General features: G+C 41.1%; 1 protein-coding gene, 1 long non-coding RNA gene and 1 other non-coding gene across 3 annotated transcripts; 1 reads left to right on the forward strand and 2 right to left on the reverse strand.

Annotated features, from left to right (window-relative positions):
• Positions 1-1,651: 1,651 nt before the first annotated feature.
• Positions 1,652-9,297, reverse strand: LOC133365433 (uncharacterized). The gene is made up of 3 exons (XR_009758212.1): positions 8,645-9,297; positions 5,137-5,295; positions 1,652-1,998 (listed from the first exon to the last, which is right to left on the reverse strand). It is a non-coding gene; the product is annotated as an uncharacterized LOC133365433 (long non-coding RNA).
• LOC133365713 (small nucleolar RNA SNORD93) lies at positions 1,785-1,874 on the reverse strand. Its single transcript, XR_009758305.1, has one exon. It is a non-coding gene; the product is annotated as a small nucleolar RNA SNORD93 (small nucleolar RNA).
• TOMM7 (translocase of outer mitochondrial membrane 7) lies at positions 8,753-19,352 on the forward strand. Its single transcript, XM_061587299.1, has 3 exons — positions 8,753-9,167; positions 13,572-13,620; positions 19,125-19,352. The coding sequence occupies exons 1-3, from the start codon at positions 9,065-9,067 to the stop codon at positions 19,138-19,140; spliced, it is 168 nt and encodes a 55-aa protein (XP_061443283.1). The 5' UTR covers positions 8,753-9,064; the 3' UTR covers positions 19,141-19,352.
• Positions 19,353-21,301: the final 1,949 nt, after the last annotated feature.

Below are 21,301 nucleotides of genomic sequence, written 5' to 3' on the forward strand. Positions count from 1 at the left end.
CGTTTGATCACACACTGTTGCCGCCGGGATCATATTACCCCGGTGTTAAGAGATCTGCACTGGTTAACAGTTGTGTACTGGGCCCAATTCAAGGTGTTGGTCCTGACCTTTAAAACCCTATATGGTTTCGGCCGAGTTTATCTGAAGGAACGCCTCCAGCATCACCAATTATGCCGCCTGACAAGATCAGCCACACAGGACCTTTTCTCGGTCCCACCAGTCAAAACAGCTAGGCTGGTGCGGACCAGAGAGAGGGCATTCTCGGTTGTGGCCCCCACTCTCTGGAATTCTCTTCCCTTTGATCTCCGACATGCCTCCTATGGGCTTTCGCCAAGCCTTAAAGACCTGGCTATTCAGGCAGGCCTACAGAATCCTCGGGGTGGATGAGTTTTAATATTGTATTAATTGATGTTTTAGATTACCCTTGTGTCTTTTGATTGTATTGTATTTTATTATGTGGTTGTAAGTCGCCTAGAGTGTCCGTTGATTCGGACAGATAGGCGACTAACAAATAAAATTTATTATTATTTATTATATTATTATTAATTGTTATTTCCACAGGATCACAACTAAGATTCTGAAACAATTTAGTTTTCCTTATTTTATCTCCCACATTTCATAACGTAACTTCTTGTTCTGTGTTCCAAACAATTTTCCAATATTTAAAAGTTTCCTCTATTTGTCACGCAAATGATGCAAAATCAAAATGATGTTCCTTTGATTTTAAAATATCTTCTCATAAGGACACGTTTATCTTGTTATAATTCATAGTCTGTAGAGAAACAAAGTACATTGAAATCAAGGGAATTTTTTAAAACTAAAACATACAGGAGTTTATATTAATCAATCATGTGTGTATGTGTAGCACAACACTTTCAAAGGTGACACTGCATTGTGCATATGCTCGTTCAACTATTTAGAAGAGGGATTCATTATAGCACATGTATTTTACAATTTTAATGGTATAGTTACAGCTCATCTTAAACATCTATGGTCCTATTCTTAATGTTTTAAATTGTCTTAGTATCTTAAGTGTATGCTTCATGGTTTTAATGTCGTGAATAGTTTAATTCTATTTTAATTGTATATTTTTGTATGTTTTTTTTACCTATGTGTAGTTTTTATTTGTAAGCCGCCCCGAGTTCCAGTTTTGGAAAAAGGGCAGCGTAAAAATAAAGATTTATTATTATTATAGTTATTTGGAAGGCAGTCCCTTTTAATCTCTCTGGAACTTTCTCTAAGCAAATATGCTTAGGCTTATTAATGGTGTCAATGGCTGCAATTCAATGAGCAGTGTGTAGATGACAATATATTCATGAGGTTCTTCTGTCCATTTTTCTGCATCATTCTCACTCAAGCCCTATATTTAAACCCTCCCACAAAGTCAGGTGTTTAAAAAGCAGTTTGAATATTTTGTTGAAGGGAGCTGTGAAGGGGAACTAACAGGAAAAGTCCAATGTATGTAGTTCTAAGGAGACATACACTTCTGGATCATATTTAGGTCAAACCTCTTGCAACTTTTATATAACCAGGTTTTAAGATTATTGGACTACTTGATAAATGGTAAAAAAGCTGTACATTGACAGAATTATATCACAACTGTTCTTGGGACCAAATATTCTTTAGTTATAAAAGAGCTACTGAGAAGATATTAAGGGCATATTCAACAGGTTTTTATTCTGAACTAATAAAATACAACTACGTTTTCTAGAAACACAAGTGTCTATGAATCTAGTGAGAAAATAACTGCAAAGGTAAATTTAAGCATACTTTAGCTGTCATACTGGCCTCAGAAAATCCTTTAAGCCATCAGATCTGTGCATGATACTCTACAGAGATATCCACAATCAGTTCACAGTTTTCATCTTTGGCCAGATATTCTATTCACAATGACACAGACTGAAGATATTACTAAGTGGGATTCATCTGAATAGACAAAAAGCAATATACCTTTGCTGGGAGTAAGACATTGGATGTCTGTATCTTTTATTACAGAATCTATAGGAAGAAAAAGGAAGCTTAAGATTAACATTGTAAAAAGAATTCTGTTGGTCCACCTTCATGCAAGATAGCAAATCTTCACACACAAATTTCATTATCTGACATATCTTTGGTTAAACTGGTCTTTTCCTAAGAGTTCAATTCTTGTTTATGTCAATTACAATTTTAATAAAATATAATCAGCATCCTGACTACTTTGTAATTAATTTCTTAGACCTTTATTTTATACGAATTCACTTTCCCCCAACCTCTGTGACAGAACTTGTACTGCCTTGTCTCGAATAAAAGGTGTAAGCAGCCAAAAATATAAGCCAACATCAAATGTTGCACTAAGCATACCCTGCTTTTAGTAATTCTCAGGAACATGAGCTGCTGCTACTAAGTAATTAGCAACTTGACATTTCTACATATACTTTTGTTAAGGTAGAAGCTGAGTTAACCTTCCCCCTTTCTTTTTCTCCCCCTCCAAATGAGTAACACTGCAATTTACTTTGCTAACTGCTTAAGCTAGAATTTGGCGAAGAAACTGTACATGCCAAGACTACAGTGCTGTAAATAACAGCTTTCTCTCTCTGCTAAATGTTATTCTCCTAGCATAGCAATTCTTAAGCTTTTGCAGTTTGCTGCTTTTTAGAGGATCACATGTTTTCCTAATGCTACATCTGTCATGTTGGAGACTATCTGAAAGGTTTTCAATTAACCAGCTCTGGAATGCAACAATGCTGAATGTATGAAGGAAAAGGAAAAGAACTACTACCTAGTGGATGGGTTTTGTGGATGCTCTTTTTTCTGAAAATGTTCTTTAGTCTAAACAATCGTTCAGGTCTGATTCAGTCTCCCAAACCTAATGCTCAACTGACAACATGGGGCAGATAATGGATTAACAAGTTGTACCCCAAAGCTGGGTTCTTTTCACTGAGGGACACAAGCCTCTCCACAGGACCTGATAGAGCAGGTTCTGAAGGAACTTTAGTGGTGAGCCAACTTCATATACTATGTTGGGCACTATAGTCTGCTATGTATGCGTTCTAAATAGGAGACCAGAGATGGAACTGTAGCCTATCTATTCAAACTCATGTGCACCTTTTCTCTCCTTTGGAAAGATTGCCACTCCTAGCATTTCCTACAATATCCCATTTGAGGAAAGACAGCAGTCAGTAAGTGTTAGGGGTGAAGGGAATCTTTGTATATCATCTTCCCACCAGTGAGGCGCATTTGTAAAGCCCTATCCCATGCTTTTCCTCCAACATTCTGTATGTGTGCAAGCTGAGGAGCAGAATTTATAATAGTAATAAAATTTCATTGGTGTTACAGCTCGTTTATATATTTGATCCTTGAGATTCAGCTGCACTGTAGTTTGATTTTACACTCATACCAATATAACACTGATTTTTCTAATCTAGATGTAGACCAGAAGATGCTGATCTGACATCTGAGGCAGACATGTACATGCAGAGGCTTTCCCAGATGCCCACATGGTCCCTTCTCCCCACTGAAATAAGGCTTAAAAGAAGCATTCTACTGTAGTTAACGGAATAGGCTGTGGCGTGTGCTTGGTTGCAGAGTGTGTGTAGTGCCCATAACAGTTTCTCCAGTTTGCAAATGTCTACCTTTTTGGGCCTGTGGCCACAACAACTGACAATAAACAATTTCAGTGAAAAGAGAACTATGAAGAAACTCAAGATAGTCAGTCTTCCTGCAGCAGCTGAGAATACTCCAGAAGAGTCTCTAGAAACTGGGTGAACTGGTGACTAAATGTCAAATCAGGTTCAATGTAAATAAGAGCAAAATTAAACACATGGGGCAAAACTATACACGGATGGGATCTGAACTGGCAGAGATTTCTCAGAAAAAGATATTGGGGCCTTGTCAAATCAAGGAAATATAAAGTAATCTGGAAAGCATCATAAACCTTTCATAAAATCTATGGCACAGCCACATTTGGAATACAGTAGGCCCCCACTCATAGGGTGGGTTATGTTCCAGACCTCCGCCGAAAAGCGGAACTCTGTCAATAAAATGGTGCCTGACGCCCGAAAAATGCCGTAAAGGCAGAACAAGTGCTGTATGAGTGGGGCCTTACTCTAACTGAAAGCTGTCGTATTAGCGGAATGCCGAAAAGCGGGCCCCTACTGAACTGTGCACAGTTCTGGCTGCTCCATCTCAAAAGAAAAAGAGTTAGAAAAGGTATGAAAAGGACAACTAGAATTATCAAGGGCTTGGACAGCTTCCTTAAGAAAAAATACTCAGGACCTTTTTAGTTCAGAAAAAGCAGGGCTGCAATATTTAGTCAATTAATTTGCTAGGATTAATTAACTAAAAACCTTTCTGATTGACTAAATAGTAACCCTAATGAAATGAGAAAGCATTTAAAAAAAATTAAATATAAAAATATAATTTATATAAATAACAAATATAATAATAAAAACTAGATAACAATGATTGTCTTAGAAGAGGTGATTAGCATGGCTTCTGCAAGGGTGAATCCTATCTCACTAACATTTTCTCTGAGAGTCTCAACAACATACATACAGCGGTGATCATGTTGACATTGGACAGGTTTGCACATAAAGCTAAACGAAACCATGGCTTACACCAAACAAGCAAATATGTGGGCTACCAGAGAAGTGATTGCAGCCACTTTGCTCCTTTGTCATTTTGTTGCTGCACTTCACAGAGCCAAGTCATGGTTTGACTTAGCATGCTGTCTGAATCTGGACTTTTAGGTTAGTTCTCTCCAGAAAAGCCACAATTTGTAACTAAGGTTTGTCCTATGGTTTAAAGCTCATGGTTTGTCTAAGAGAGCTAAACTACTAGCCTGGGTTCTAATGCCAGGGTAAAGTCAAACCATGCCTCAATTCACTATAGCACAACATGATTATGAAGGAGCAAAGCAGCTATGATTTCCTCTCCAGGAGCCCATGTTTACTCATCTGTGCTAAACCATGGTTTGGCTTAGCATTATGTGCAAACAAGGACCACTGTGTATGTAGTCTTTCAAAAAGCTTTTGACAAAGCATCTCACCAAGGATTCTGAAATAAGCTTAGCAGTCATGGAATATGAGAGGTCCTCTTATGGATAAGTAATTGGTTAAGAAACAGGAAGGAGAGTAGAAATAAAAAGACGGTGCTCACAATGGGGTGTGTGTGCAGAAAGTGGAGTTCCCCAAGGATCAGTATTGGGACCTGTGCTTTTTAACTTCTTCATAAATCATCTAGAGGAGGGGTTTTCAAGCTGTGGTCCACCGACTACTAGAGGCCTGCAATCTTCATTCAGGTAAGTCCATGGTGTGTCTGTAAAAATACAATTAAATTGCGTAACATCTAGCACAGCATATTACAATTGCTACAAAAAGCAAAAAAATCATTTAAGAGGTCTGCCAAGCCCTCAGCAATTTTCAAATGGTCCATGGGGAAAAAAGTTTGGGAACCACTGATGCAGAGCTGGGGTGGCGTCACTAGGGTTGGTGTCACCCGGTGCGGTAACTCATGGTGTCACCCCCATGGACCTCCTTCCGTACCAGACCATACAGAATCCTTAGTAATGTTTTTTGTACTAATCTTACTCGTAAATCGTAATTCCCGTATATCACTGGATGTAATAGCAATAGTAGTGACATAAACAACTAGCAAAATTAAAATTACACCTTTAAATTACAATATCATACACACAGCCTAAATGTATTTACATTTATACATAGTTTCATGTGGTTAAAGTGAAAATTCGGTAAGAAAACAATAGAATTCGAAGTGACTGACCAAACACAGTGCAGAAACACAAAACTAAGCATGCACAAAGACTACAATAACACATAAGGGTAGAATATTAACATGCAAATTAATGTATACAGTGGGTCTGAATGGTTCTAATTGTAGCCATAATTTTACCATCATGCAGTGAAGAGTGACTAGCCATTAAGGTCTACATCCTGCATCAGCAACCAGTCCACAATGGCACCATATCTCTACAATGATGGAACAGCATTAAAAGTTGTGACGCTGTGGTAGCTGCTAGCAAATCAACTACAATACTCCATCCCAAGTATTACTCTGCAGATGCACTCAGGCCTCAGATAAGACCATCAGCAGTTTTTGAAATATTGTTATTTGCTCTTTATGGAGACAGTTCAATTCCAATAAAGTATGAATTACAGATTCCTGTTTCTAGAAGCAGAACTTCCAATATCATTTTTATATAACTTATCAAGAGTTGATGTGCATTATAACCTGTATCCATGACATTTCCATGAAAAATAATGGCTGCTCTGGGCTAGAAAAAGTATTTGTAGGTGTAGGTGGAGTTGGGATTCAAAGAGCTATTTAGGCATGCACCAGGAATTTGTACTAACCCAGTGCAAGTTTTGACTCCCTCCTTTAAATAGCCAACTCTGTTGCCATATCATTAAATGCTTTTGAAACTCTTGCTCAGTGTGCCATTCAGCCTGAAGGCTGCTAATTCAGGAATATAAGCATAAAGCCTTTTTGGGCTCACAGAACTAGCTTTATGGTTCCAGGTGCCCAAGAGTTTCTCAAATGTATTGATCCTTATTATCAGGGAATGCCCCTTAGCCATAGCACTATGAAGAATAGGAGTGCTCCAAAATTTGGCGTGGCAACTGAACAGTGCAGAGTAAAACACATTTGTCTAGAACTAATGCTGCAATCCCATACGTGTTTACTTGAAGTAAGTCTTTTTCATCACAGTGGGACTAACTTCCAAGTACACATGCAAAGAACTGCACTGCAAGTCCCCTTAATTTCCGTAAGAGTTCCTTTTGAGTACATAGATACAATATAATTTTAGTTGATTTTAAAGAGCAGACCACCATGCCATATTACAAACTGGTTTTTGAAACTCCTCTTGTGAAGCTGCTGTGAAAGAAAAACAAGCCCAGAGTCTTTTGGGACAAACAGGTGGCTGACTCACTTCCTTTCACTCTGATTGGCTCCAATCAGCAGGAAAAAATAAAGCACGTTAGAATTTATTTATTTGTTAAATTTTTATACCGCCCCACTAGCATAGCTCTCTGGGCGGTGTACAACAAAAATACAAATACATACAATAACATACAAATAACATACAAATACATACAATACAATAAGATTCCATAATATAATACAACAAAAACATAAATAAAAATAATAAATCTAAAATCAATTGCAGCAGACTTAAAAACTAAATTAAAATTAGATTAAAATGTCTTAGAAAAGAGGAAGGTTTTAACTTGGCGCCGAAAAGATAGCAATGTCGGCGCCAAGCACACCTCATCAGGAAGACTATTCCACAGTTAGAAGACTCTTCTCAGTGGTTAACACACTCCCCTTTCATGCTGATTGGCTTATAGCATGCTGGAGATATAGGGACTCTGATGGGACACTGCTCCTAAAAAGTAAAGGGTTTAAGACCCTCCCCAAGCCCCCAGATGACTACACCCCTGGTCCTGCCCAGATATTTTTTATGAGCACGCTCAAAGAATAATAAGGCTGTTGAAATGCACAGTATAATGTTGAAGCACTGGAAACGGTAACTCTGTTGCTTCAGTGAGTTTCTAATCAGTGAGGTGCCTGCTCTGGTTTGCAGATTGTCAGCGCTAGGAAATCCAATTTGGCAATAAATCCATGTTACATTGTGGGTGGGTGGGGTCTTGAGGGTGAAGTGAACGAAATAATAAAGCTTCAAGAAATTGTTTATTAAGACAGAATGTTCCAGGAAGCTGCCATAAATTACAGCACGAACAGCCCATACTTTAATTTATGCTTGAGGCTTGGCATCTCCACTCTTGGACACAGCAGATTATGCCTACTGAGGAATGACTGAGGCTGTAATCCTACTGAACTCAACAGAAGTTACTTATGACTAGACATGCCTAGAATGCACTATACTTGATATAGCCTATATGCAATGACATGATGAAAATAAGTGGGAATTGTGTGTATGAACTGCCCCTTGTTAGTTCTACTGCAAAACATCAGAATTTCCCAAACCTATATAGTATACGAATGACTGAAAATCAGTATATGAGACAATATTAATATTAATTTTCATGTGGTGTTTTGGTTGATTTTAATTTAGGTATGTCTTTGATGAAGAAAACTGGGATGTTAAAATAAAATGGATTTAAATAAAATATCACACCAAATTATTAATGTATTGATTGAAATTACTGATTTGTTAGTTGCCTAACACAGGGCAGTCTCTAGACATCTTACAACCAAGTTATAAAACATACAAAATTGTTAAAGACACAATCAAAATGTAACAAATCAATACGTAAAACATAAAACACCAGCCTCCACAGAGAAAAACAAAATAAAAGATATAACAGCAACCTAGAGTGGCACTAACATAAAGCCTTGACACACCTGGCATGAGGGGGACTCCCACCAATTCCCGCACCCAGAAGCTGCCTCCCGTCCTCATCAGCTTACCCCTAGGGGAGCCTGTGCCCGTTTCCTAAGCCACTTATCTTGATCAACCCCAACTCAAAGCTGACCCCTTGCACCTCTCTCGCCCCAGAAATAATCCCATCAGCTGCGTGTTTCTTGCAGGAGAGACCAAAACGCAGCGTCTCGCCTACCCCTTTCTTGTTAGACGCGCGGCCCAGGAATGAGCCAGGGAGACCTCCAGGAGAGGCGATCTTACATTTTGTCAGTTTCACTTTGCAATTGACAAGACCGTTCGTTCTGTTCAAGATTCGACTACTGCGAAGGAGAAATGCACTCCCTCTTGTGTTAGCGGGCTGCGCATGCGCCGCACAGACAGCGCCCCTCAGCGCCGTCCGCCTGCCCCGCTTCCTGGTGCGTAGGGGGGCGGAGCGGCTCTGGGTGTCACCCCCATCTCGTGGTGTCACCCGGTGCGGCCCGCACCAGCCGCACTGCCCAAGTTACGCCCCTGCCAGCGAGAACTACTCTCGTCCTTCCGACCGGCCTCAGGCGCCACCACCGTCTGAGAACAGAGCCTTGCCCAGTAGGCCTCCACGCACGCGCGGTAGAGCCACGGAGCGAAGGACGCGCAGGCCTTTCCATCCCCGCCTCTTGCTTTCGCTGCCTGTGAGACTCCGCCATGCCGAAGCTGAGCAAAGAGACGAAGCAGCGGCTGCAGAACCTATTCAAGGGCGGCCAATTTACCATCCGATGGGGCTTCATCCCTGTTGTACTCTATCTAGGTTAGTGGTGAGGAGGAAGGAACTAAGGCGGCCGCGGCCGCAGAAACAGCAGACCCTGACTTGAGGAGTGCCCCCCTGCGCATTCCTTGATTGTCGGTTAACGGCTGTTGCCCCAGGGATAGTTCCAGCGCACGCAGCGGGTATTCTCGAACGCGACGACGATTGTGACGCAACTTACTGGGGGTGCGCGGGGTGGGGCTTACGCGGCCGATTCCCTCGTGCCTTAGCGTAACGGCAGGGGACTCCGCTGTTGCGCCCTGCTTCCGTTTCCTCAACCTCAATCTTCCGCTTCAAAACTGACCCCAGTGCTGCTAGTTTCGAATATAACTTTCAAGAGAAAAGTAGTCTGTCGGATTTTTGTCTACATCAGGAAAGCTCACCTGTTTCCTTCTAGTATCAGACCTGTGGGAAGGGGGAATTTTTTGTTGTTGTTGCAAAAAATAGATAATTAAATGTATTACAGAAAAAAATTCTGCCCCCCCCCAAAAAAAACACTTTTGGTCTGGATACGGGCTTGTGTAGTTCTTGTTAAAGGAGACCTGATCTAGGCTTTGAGCAGAATAAGGTGGTAGAAGAAACTCTTATTATATTAATTCACTTTGTATGTGGGACATACAGCTTTTGGATGCTCCTATGCGGTAAAATTGGTAACTCCTTGCAAGAAAAAACGATGACACGGAGGAGTGAGCTGGGGTGCATTTCTCTCATGTGCTAACTTTTTGCTTGCAGTGAGTCTTAGTTTTGGGTTGATTTTCCCAGGTGTAATCTTTGTACCCATGAAGTTCTGTGGACCTGCTCCAAATATTGGAAATGTATCACTCCAAATTGCGGTACAGTGTTGAATTTGCAGCATGTATTTGGTTGCTCTAATATCCCATTATGCTTGGGGTGCAACTTACCCTTTTCTTCCCATGCTATATTCTGAGCTTTCTTCTAGCTGCTTTCTCCTGCATATGAAGGATTTCCTTCCCTAATGGTACATAGGAAGTTGTCACCTGGCAGCAGCTCTCTGAGTTTTCAGGCAAAGGATATTCCCAGCCCTGTCCACAGGTGGCAGAGACTGAATCTGGGGCCTTGCATGCCAAGCAGTTGTTCTATTACTGAGCTATACCGCCCTTCCCCAGACCATATTTGGAAGCAAAAAGGTCATCTGAGTTGGTTGAAGGGTGAAGTTCATTGAAAAGATGTTTGAAATAAGGTTTGTCTTGGGTGGATTTTAGCTGTTGTATGAGTGGAAGGAAAATAAATATCAGCAGACAAATTGCTAAAGTCAGTATCTGGAGAGGTGATGGGAAGTATAATACTGTAGTGTTTCTAGAGTTGTGCAGTTGATGTGCAATACTTCTGTAAATGCTACTTCCACTTCCCTAGGTTGTACACTGATTATTTTATGAAGACTCAGGATATGGTGCAGCCATCTTGTTGAAGCTAAGCAGATCTAGGGTCTGGGCAGTGCGCTAATGGTAAAAGGCTTGGGAGTCTCTTAAATGCCCCCTTCAGGTCCATGGTGCAAGAGACATAAATATATTAAAATAAAATAAAAAGGCCTATAGATAGAGCAGAGACAGGCAGAAGGCATTTTGTGGTCTACCAGTGGGCTACTTAGGGTGCCTGATGGAACTTGGGTCTGACCTAGTAAGGAACTTTTTAAAGTTCTTGAGCAAGCATGCATACTCAAGATCACTCAACAGAGATAAGTTGATTGTTCAGAGATCCTGAATATGAAAGTAGGTAGACAGTGAATATTTGAGAAGGCCACACAAGACTGAAGTCACTGCAGTACAGCTGTTAAAAGACGCAAAGCTTCAATCGTTTTGAAAAAATCCAAAGAAATAAGTCTTCCTATGCACAGTGGAGCTTCCTCCCAAGCGATTGCAGCATTGTTTCTTGTAACTGCAAAAATTCAATAAACTTTAAATAGGAAAACACATGCACACCCAATTATATAACAGCAGCTCAGGAGCATATATTTGCTTGGAAATAAATGATTGTCTTTCCCAGTGAGCTGTCCTTTGTCAGTTAGTGGCATTTTTCTTATGCAAGCCTATAATAATTTCCAGTTTCCCAATTGCAGGGGTCAGAATCTTGTTCCTATCCTTTGGTCACCTGAGATGTCACATCTTACAGAATCCTTTTTCCTAAACAAAAACGGACACATTTTGAAGTAGATTGATTGAGTCCTCTCCCTTGAAGCATCTTCTGGGCTGTAGAAAAAAGAGGGACAAACTCTTAAAGCTAACCCATTTTTAGTTTTCCCACAATCACTTTTCTGAGATACAGTAGGGCCCTGCTTATACGGCGGGAAAGTGGAAATCGCCATAAAGTGGAACCCATTGACTATAATGGGTTGCGTTGCGCGAAAATGACGTGAAAGTGCTGCAAAATGCCACAAAAGCACAAAATCGGCTTTAAAACGGGGAATTTCCCTTAATTGAAAGTTGCCGCATCAGCGGAACGCCGGAAAACAGAACGCCGTAAAGTGGGGCCCTACTGTACTGAAATTATATAATTAACATTGGATAAATTAGGCACATACCTGATTATGTGTTGGGGGAGAAGAGTAGCTCAGATTGAATGGAGAAATGGGTAAGTAATCACTAACACACACACCTGTTTTTGTTTGCAAGGTAGATTTAAGCAGATTATAAACTATGGTTTTAGCTTTCCAAATTCTGTACATAACTATGTGGACTTCTAAATGCGTATAGTCATGGCACAAAGGTTAATATGGTTAAAATTGCTCACTAGTATGATCTTTCATTTGAGGCAGAAGGGGTTTGCTGGATGCTTAGAAGTCACCAGATTTCTTGAAATGTAGAGACATAATTTTACAGGGTTCTTTTAGGATTTCCCAGGGCATGCTGAATTAATTTAGCAAGCACCTTCTATTCCCCCATATTTTCACATGACTAGTGGTTGAATCTATGCATGAGTGACTTCCTGTTACATTGTGAACAAGGTAGCATTAGGTTTAGCTTTCTGCATGAGTGTGTCAAAATTAATACAAAATATTAGGGCACACAATGATTCTGCCCTAAGTAGGATCATTAACAACATTTCATTTGCTGGGAAATAAATAATTTCGTCTATGGGCTTGGCCTACAGGGCATTTCTTACTGAATTCCGTTAACAATGCAATAAAGTCTAGTTTATTAGAGCGCAGCCCAACTTGTATTTATGCTGGGCTGAGGGGAGTTGGACATGGTGGACCACTGGCAGAGCCAGCAGGGTCTCAGCTCCACCCAGCTCTGCCAGCCGAAGCCCCTCAGCTGCAGCGGGGCCAAGACCCTGCCAGCTGAGCCAGGGATCTGCCGGGGGAAGCCCAGCCCAGCAGAACGGGGGAAGCCAGTGGAAGACCGGAAATGGGGTGTTCGGGGGCTGTGTCAGAGGAAGGGCCGGGGGAGGGGCTTTTCACAACATCCAACTCCCATTTGGAGCATGCCTGCAGGAACTGATCCGGCCCAATGTTACACTGAGAAAAATGTCAGTCTAAGAAAATAATTACAGTGGAAGACTATGGAGGGTACTTACTCCCCGGCTGGGGTATTTGTGAATGGCAATTGGATGCCATGAACCTTCCCACTGGCTCCTCTGCCAGCACCCCTTCTGCTGGCTTGAGTTGGATTCCTCTGTTAGTAACAACAGAATCTGTCTCACTCATTGTGGTAGATTTGGTAGGCAACAGATGTCATGACATGAAATAGGAACTATTTTAGATGTCAGAGGATTTTAGAAGAGTATTCTTTCTTCCCAGGTATGTTAACAGCACACTCCTAGCCATGTCTACTCAGAAGTAAGTCCTGATGAATTTAATGGGGCTTACTTATGGGTAAGTGGAAGTTAGGATTGCAGCCTAAGTCATCTGCTGTGGAGGAGTGGGGTTTTCTATGTGTATTGCTGGCCATGCAACGTAATGGACCCCTTTCTCTGCAGTTCTACTTGATTACTGGGAAAGATGCATGATGCTGTTTTAAACCAGGGCTGTGGAGTCGGAGTTGGAAGCAATTTTGGGTAGAGTTGGAGTCGGTAGAAATGTACTGACTCCGACTTCAAAATAAAATTAATATTTTAATATTAATATTAACTTATTAATATTAATACATTAATATAAATTTGCCATTTATGAAGGAGTCAGAGTCGGAGTCAGACAGTAGAAAAATTAATATACATTTGCCATTTATGAAGGAGTTGGAGTCAGACAGTAGAAAAATAGAGGAGTCGGAGTCGAAGGTTTGACATACCGACTCCACAGCCCTGCTTTAAACTACAATATTTTATCTTACTGTGGCTAGTCATTATACGTATATGTGTATGTATACATTAATTCTGTAAAGTTTTATTCTACTTTGTAAAGAGCAATAATATATTCCTGACATAAACTGACATATATATTGTTATAACCAGGTTTTAAGAGAGGTGCGGATCCTGGAATGCCTGAACCAACCCTTTTGAGGTATGTGTTCACTAAGTAATACCTCTGCAGAAATAATGCAAGCTGAAGGAAAGAATGGAAGTTGTGGTTCTGTGATTCTGTGATTAACTTGGAGGTGATGGTACACTTACCTAGGAGTAAGTCCTATTGCACTTAGACATAGAGCATTGCACTTAGAGATGTTAGGATGTATAGAATTGCACTTAGAGATGGAAGAAGGTAAGAGACAAATCATATTGTGACTCTTGCTGTATTCTCAGGTAAGGTGTAGGCCAGGGTTTAATTTAAGGGACATGCCATTAGAAGGAAACATTCTATCCGTTGGTTGCTGACTTGAGTGCATCATCAAGAGATGTAACTTTTGGTGAGTCAAGGCATCTTTTTCTTGGAACTTGCTTGCTTCAGTAACTTTATAAACCTATAACTGTTAACCATGGAATGATTTAAACAATGACAGCTAACAACTTCTCAAAGCTGAATTTTTAAAAAGGAGTTATTGGTGGTGGTTTGACTGCATATACAAAGCATAGGCCTTTTAAAAGAGTATTGTTGTCTCGTGGCACTAATAAGGGACTGTGCAAAATAAAAGTAGTTAAATGTTAACAGTTGGAATGAGTTGGATAGTCGGACCCCCATAAAACTTAACTGGAAAACAAAGAACTGATTGAACTTCAGAGTGAAAATAGCAGGGAAAACTTATTTTTTGCTGTTGCAGAGGTGTGAGCAAGCATAAAGGTTATGAATGATATCTAATGTTAGTCATAGTGTAGACCCAGTGAAATAAATGGTCTTAAGTCCACTGTATATCACTAGTCAGGAACAGGGAACCTGTAGCCTTCCTGATGATACTGGACTGCTGACCATTAGCCATGCTAGCTGGGGTTAATGGGAGTTGAAGTCCAACAACATCTGGAGGGCTATTGTATTAAAAAAACTTGATGAGGCAAGTTATGATAAAATACGTTAGATGAATATGTTCATTTTAAAGCTGGTATCTTTTGGTGCAGTTTTGCAAATAAATAAGCAAAAGACATTTCCTTTTAAAATTCTGGAAGTAATACACAAAAATCATTGAAGCTTTTCATTAATTTCTTCTTGCACTTGTGCCACTTCTGCATGGTGATACTTTATTGTATGGATGCTCCTGAGATGAGGCATTAGCATTACATTTTATAATTTAATATTCTACACTCTGACTGCTGTCTGGCTGCTGTTTAGAGTCCTATAATTAAACTGTCATGTTAAATCCCATTGTCTTGTTTTAAAAATCTGCATGTGATCAATATATTCAATTTTGTCTTGTCCACAAGTTTTTGTATTTATGAGATTTAAAAGATAACATGCATTTGCTTCTTATTGAAGACTAACAATTTCTAAAATATGAAGACTTATCCAGCATGTTAAGAATATGGGAAGACAATTAAATGAGAACCTAAATTGCTCTGTTAAGTGCATGTTGACCAAATTGACCTTATAGGATTAAAAAATTAATAATAACTCTGAAGCTTGCTTCTTCAGTCAATGAGATACCAATCTTGGCCATGGTAGATATTTTTCGTCTAATACTTTGGAAAAGCAGTAGCTAACCTTCTTTAGCTCAAGGGCCACATTGATAGTTAGCCACCACTTTGGGGGCCACATGCCAGCAGTGGGCATGGCCAGAGGATGTACACATACATACTCCACATACTAGAAAGATAGACAGACTCACACATACACCAACATACCTACAGCACTCACTAGACTTGCAGGTATACAATGTGTGCATGCCCCTACACTACACATCTAGACATCCACACAGACACCACACTTACAACATATCCCTATAGCACACACACTGTCTAATGCCCTCCTCATATCATCCACCAGAGTGACCAAGGCTGTTTCAGTACCATGTCCAGTCCTGAAACCCGACTGGTATGGATCCAAATAATCCGTTTCATCCAAGTGTGCTGACAACTGGCTAGCCACCACTCGCTCAATGATCTTGCCCAAAAATGGCATGTTCGAAATGGGGCAAAAGTTGTTCAAGACTTGGGGATCCAAGGAGGACTTTTTTAAGATGGGTTGCCTCCTGGATCTCTCAGCGGCTTTTGATACCGTCGACCACGGTATCCTGTTGGATCGCCTGGAGGGATTGGGAATAGGAGGCACTGTTTTACAGTGGTTCCGTTCCTTTCTCTCTGACAGGCACCAACAGGTAGCATTGGGGGATGAGGTTTCAGACCCTTGGCCCCTCACTTGTGGAGTGCCACAGGGTTCTGTCCTCTCTCCCATGCTATTTAACATCTATGTAAAACCGCTGGGAGCCATCATCAGGAGTTTTGGGCTGCGGTGTCACCAATATGCTGATGACACGCAGCTCTATCTCTCTTTTAAATCCTCATCGGAGTTGGCTGTGGAGACCTTGTCCAAGTGCCTGGAATCCGTGAGTGGGTGGATGGGAAGGAACAGGCTGAAGCTCAATCCTGATAAAACCGAGGTGCTGCTTGTGGGTGACAGGGGAAGGTTGGGTGTTGTTGACCTGAAGCTTAATGGGGTGAGACTTCCCCTGAAAGATCAGGTCCGCAGCCTCGGGGTTGTTCTTGATTCCAAGCTGTCCATGGAGGCTCAGATTTCGGCAGTGAGCCGGGCAGCTTGGTATCAACTACACCTCATACGGAGGCTGCAACCCTACCTCCCAATTCATCAGCTCCCACTGGTAGTACATGCCCTGGTCACCTCTCGATTAGACTACTGCAATGCGCTCTACGTGGGGTTACCCTTGAAAACAGTCCGGAAACTACAACTGGTGCAGAATGCGGCGGCTCGTTTGCTTACAAACAGCCGCCGCCGTGATCACATCACGCCAGTGTTATTTCATCTACATTGGCTTCCAGTTGTTTTCCGGGCCCAATTCAAGGTGTTGGTGTTAACCTTTAAATCCCTATACGGTCTCAGCCCAGTTTACCTGAAGGAGCACCTCCAGTACCACCAATTAAGCTGCCTGACTAGATCAGCCACACAAGGCCTTCTCTCAGTCCCACCAACGAAAACAGCTAGGTTGGTGGGGACTAGAGAGAGGGCATTCTCAGTGGCGGCCCCCACTCTCTGGAACTCCCTCCCGTTCGATCTCCGCCATGCCCCTTGCCTGGATACATTTCGCCGAGCCTTAAAAACCTGGCTCTTTGGACAGGCCTTCTGGATCCCCGGGGTGGGCTAATTTTTCTATGATTGTTTTAAATTGTTTATTGATTGCCCTACATTGTTCTATACTGCTGCTATTTAAAATGGTTATGGTTGACTGCATTGTATTTTATTCTGTATTTATATTGTATTTTATCAATTTCAATGTGTACGTCGCCTAGAGTGGCTTCAGCCGACACAAAAATTAAATTTTACTTACTTACTTACTTACTTACTCACCAGACATGCAGGCAAAAAGCTCTCTCACGCACTTGCAGACGCAGACACACACAGTCGGCATTTCCAGCCTTCCATGCCCCAGTGCTTTAGAGCTTCTAACACTTTGGGATTTCTGTTTTTATGACCTGGACCAGTGTTTTATTAAATTTTATATTAAGATGTGAGTTTCCATTTCTGTGGCCTAAACCAACATGTGGTATTAAATTCTGTATTTAAAAAAAATATTGTGATCACATCTTCATAGTGTTCCATACATTTAAAATGTCTTTGTGGTAGTAACGAAAGGAAATATGAAGGTAAGGGAAGAATAGGTTTACGTATTAACTATTTTGTATTTTGTGTCAACCCTTGGAATCTTTGCAACCAACCAATTGGCAGAGAGAGGAATTTGATGTGATGTTAGCCTTTACTATTTTGGGGAATAGGATGGTCATTGGGATGGACACTGACTGAACACTCCTGTGTTTACTCAAAAACTGTTTGATGGGGCTTACTCTTAGGTGAGTGTGCACAACATTGCAACCTGAGTACAAAATATTATAAATTTGCTGAGGATGGAAATGACTGCAAATCAGATGAGGCACTGGGAAGATGCAACCTATTTTTTGCTGGTGGCCTGAACTTTATTCTTTGGTGCCCAAATAATTTTGGTGCCTTTTAAAACCAGAAACTATATTTCTAGCTATCGATTAGCCCTTTACACCCAGTCAGTTCATCTGGAATATCATAACCTCAATCTCTTACTCATATTTCATCACTGTTTTCATCCTGGAATAGGTGATAAAACAAACAATAATATACTGGGAGGATTTTCTTTCTAGTGTGCATGATGGAATGCCAGGTTCCCTTAAAATAGAGATGGGACTGTGAACATTTTCTAGTGAGCAGTGAAATATGGATAAACTCTAGTATCAGTAAAGGTCAGTTTCAAGATAAGTCATAAGATTACAATTTCTTTAAATGATCTCAGAATTGCACTGAAAGAATGTGACAGTGTACTAAGAAAGAAAGAGAAAGAACTGGAAGACAGATGAAATACCCCCAAAATTGTTTTGTAGTCACGAGTGTTAATTCTGTCCCATCTGGTGGGGTTCATTTAGGACTTTAAATATGATGGTGTTCCTAGAATTTATGATCATTTCAGAATCTGTTACAAATAGATGATTGAATTCAAACCTGGATTGAAGCCCAAACTCCACCTCTGCAACTGGCTCATTGAGTAGCATTGGCTAACTATCTGTCAGCTGCAATTAATTATCAGAGTGATGCTGGGACTGGACAAGGTATCACTAGTCTCTTCTAATAATTCTACAGTCATTCTGTTCTATTAATTAACATGGCTCTCTTGTTATATCTGTGTTGGATGAGCTTCCACCACTGAGTAAATTATTAGTAAGTAAGCCTGTACATTAATACCTCAGTTAACAAAGTACCTGCATTCCTGGACATAACTTCTTCAACAGAAACTTTGGTACCAGATGTAGGAATGACATGGAAAGAATAGGGATAGATTACTACACCACAAAAAAGAAGAGCAGTTCAACATATTTCACCAAAAATTTTATTCAAAACTAACAATACGTATGTCTGAAATGAAACAAGCAGGTCAGGCAAGCCTTGCTTACAGACCATTTGAAGGCTTCATACACTTGAGCAGGCAGGCAAGGGGCAGCTACCACCCTGTGCTTGCTTGCTTGGTTGGTCTCTCTCTGTGTGTGTGTGCCATCCTCTACTACACTTGAGCAGATGTGGAGGGCACCTGAAGCATTGTTTACTGGGAGGTGCCTGAGCCACCTGGCAAGGAGCGCCATTCCAGCCACACAATCCAGTATGACTATGTCAGAGTGTGCGCCCCCCCCCACTCAAAAAACACTTTGTTCAAAGGAGCTTCTTTCCTGGAGGATTTGTTAACGGAGGTATTACTGTTGTCCTATACCCAATTACTTAAGAGTGATCATCATTGAAATTGATGGGATTTACTTCTGACTGACATGCATAGGACTTTGCTGTAAGTGACAAAGTTGCATTCTTTAGTGTTTCTTGCAAGAACTGTTTTGCTGGTAACAGCATCATAAGAGTTGTAATCAACTTACTATTTTTTCTCCCACCCCCTCTCTTAGTCTGCTTTGGGGATGAAGGATTTAACCATAGCATTCTGGAAGCAGCTGCTGATCAGGAAAAAAGTTGGAGATATAAACATTCCAGAGGCTAGGAAGAACAACAATGAGCTATGCCAGCCTTCCCTGACGACATAGAATATGCTTGCAACATAATGGAATTTCCATCAGCCTAATTTATTTATGTTTCACTTTCGTTTTCTTCTGCCGGAATAAATATTTTGTCTGAAATTCTTTAACGAGAAAATTTGATTTTTGCATGACACATGGTAATACTCATTTTCCTTTGCCACTGTTTCAGGACTGATGGGTTTAATTATTTCAACCTCATCTTTTTAATCCTTAGACCCTGGACTGTTCACTCATAGGTTCGACAAGGTTACATCTTTGGAGACACTGCAGAAGAACAGTGCTATATCTCATAAGCAATAGCGTTATCTTCAATTTAATTGCTTATGAAAAATCCCCCAAAATCATTCCATAATTTCAGCAGGGGCTGTGGTAAAGTCTGTGGCTATTTGAAGGGTAGGGAATAACAGTTGATTTCAGTGGAATTTTACAAGATGAAACTTAAGCAACTCTGCACATTCTTTAATGGAGATACTGCCAGACACTCCTAAATTCGGACCCTTCTCTGCACCTTTGTCCCAGGGCACTGTGCTGCTAACCCCTCCTTTCTACACACCTAAAACACTAGTGCAGACAGCTGAACCTTGACAAACCTTAGATATGTTTGGGAGCCAGAGACTGTTGCTATAGAGATATAGCAGCAAAGAAGTTACTGTTTTGTGCAAGCATACCTCTTCTCCCGAGAGTGGGGTGGTGATACACCTATTAGTTTGTTTATTACATTTATATGCCACCTTTCCAAAGAGTTCAGGTTGGTGTAGATGGCCCTCCCTTCCCCATCTATTCTCAACAACTCTGTGAAGTAAGTTAGGCTGAGGCACAATGACTGGTCCAAGGTCACCCAGTGAGCTTCAGGGCTGAGTGGGGATTCAAACCCTCATAGTTCAACACCTTAACCATTACACCACACTGACACTCTGGTTGTGGCTTATTGGTAGCTTGGGGAAAAACATCTTCCAGTGTACAAAATCCTTCCTGCCTAGTTGTGTGGAGGCAACTCACAAGTGAGAAGGAATCTACCTACTAATAAGTCTCCATTAACTTTCTGTTAAGTTTTTGACATGAGATAGCATGCAGCCCTACATCCTAGGGTGCACTCCTGTGTGTTCTTTCTGAACATGTGGATCGGGTCTTGAACATACAGAGAAACTGGCCTGGCCATTTACCATTGTTCACCATTTTAACAGCTTGCTGGGTGTGTACTTCAGCCTGCAACAGTGGCTAAGCCCCAGTTTGGGGCGTGATCAAGTTTTCCTCACCTTCCCCAACCCTACTGATTTTGGTGGCAGAACAGTAAATAGAAAATAAAAAGTAGACACAGCACTAGGATGGGTGGAGCCCAGTGCCCTAATGGCGATACAGGTCACTGGTCCTCAGTCATTAGATTGACCATTTGATCAGTTGGGGGGGCTCTCAGCTGATCTGTGCGTATCAGTTGATTAGGCAGGGCTGTGTGCCTGTGTGTGTGCATGCATGTGAGAGAGTGGGGTATCCACTGCTGGCATGCAGCCCCAGAAAGGTTGGCTATGGGTGAATATGGTCCTTGAACCAAACAAAAGTTATCCACCCCTGGCCTATAGATCAAGGTGTATTCTCAGGTTGAGAACCTACTGGACCAGGGCCCATTGAAAGCAATTTGAGATGGATGTTCCTCTCTTCTAAGGGTCTACTGACCATCATTAGATCAATATCTTGGTTCACTGTTAGTAGATTTAACTACACGTATAGAATTGAAAACCACCCTCACACTGAGCACAGGAGTCTGGCCAGGTAAATGGAAAGAGAGCCAATTGTTAAGGACACTAACCTGGACAGATAGGCGACCAATAAATAAAATATTAGTATTATTATATGGATGTAGTCAGTTAGATTCAGTTGTATTTTTCTGTCTTTAGGAATAATCCGTTACTAAGGCTGCAGGCATTACCATCTTAACAATTCCTGGAGCCTTACTAATGGATTTACTAAGGCTCTGCAGGAAACCAGGAAATTGGTAATATCCACATACATCTAAAACTAACAGTTAACAGGTTAACAGCCTTCTCCCAAAG

The sequence above is a fragment of the Rhineura floridana genome, chromosome 10 (genome assembly GCF_030035675.1).
Source record: "Rhineura floridana isolate rRhiFlo1 chromosome 10, rRhiFlo1.hap2, whole genome shotgun sequence".
NCBI lineage: Eukaryota > Metazoa > Chordata > Lepidosauria > Squamata > Rhineuridae > Rhineura > Rhineura floridana.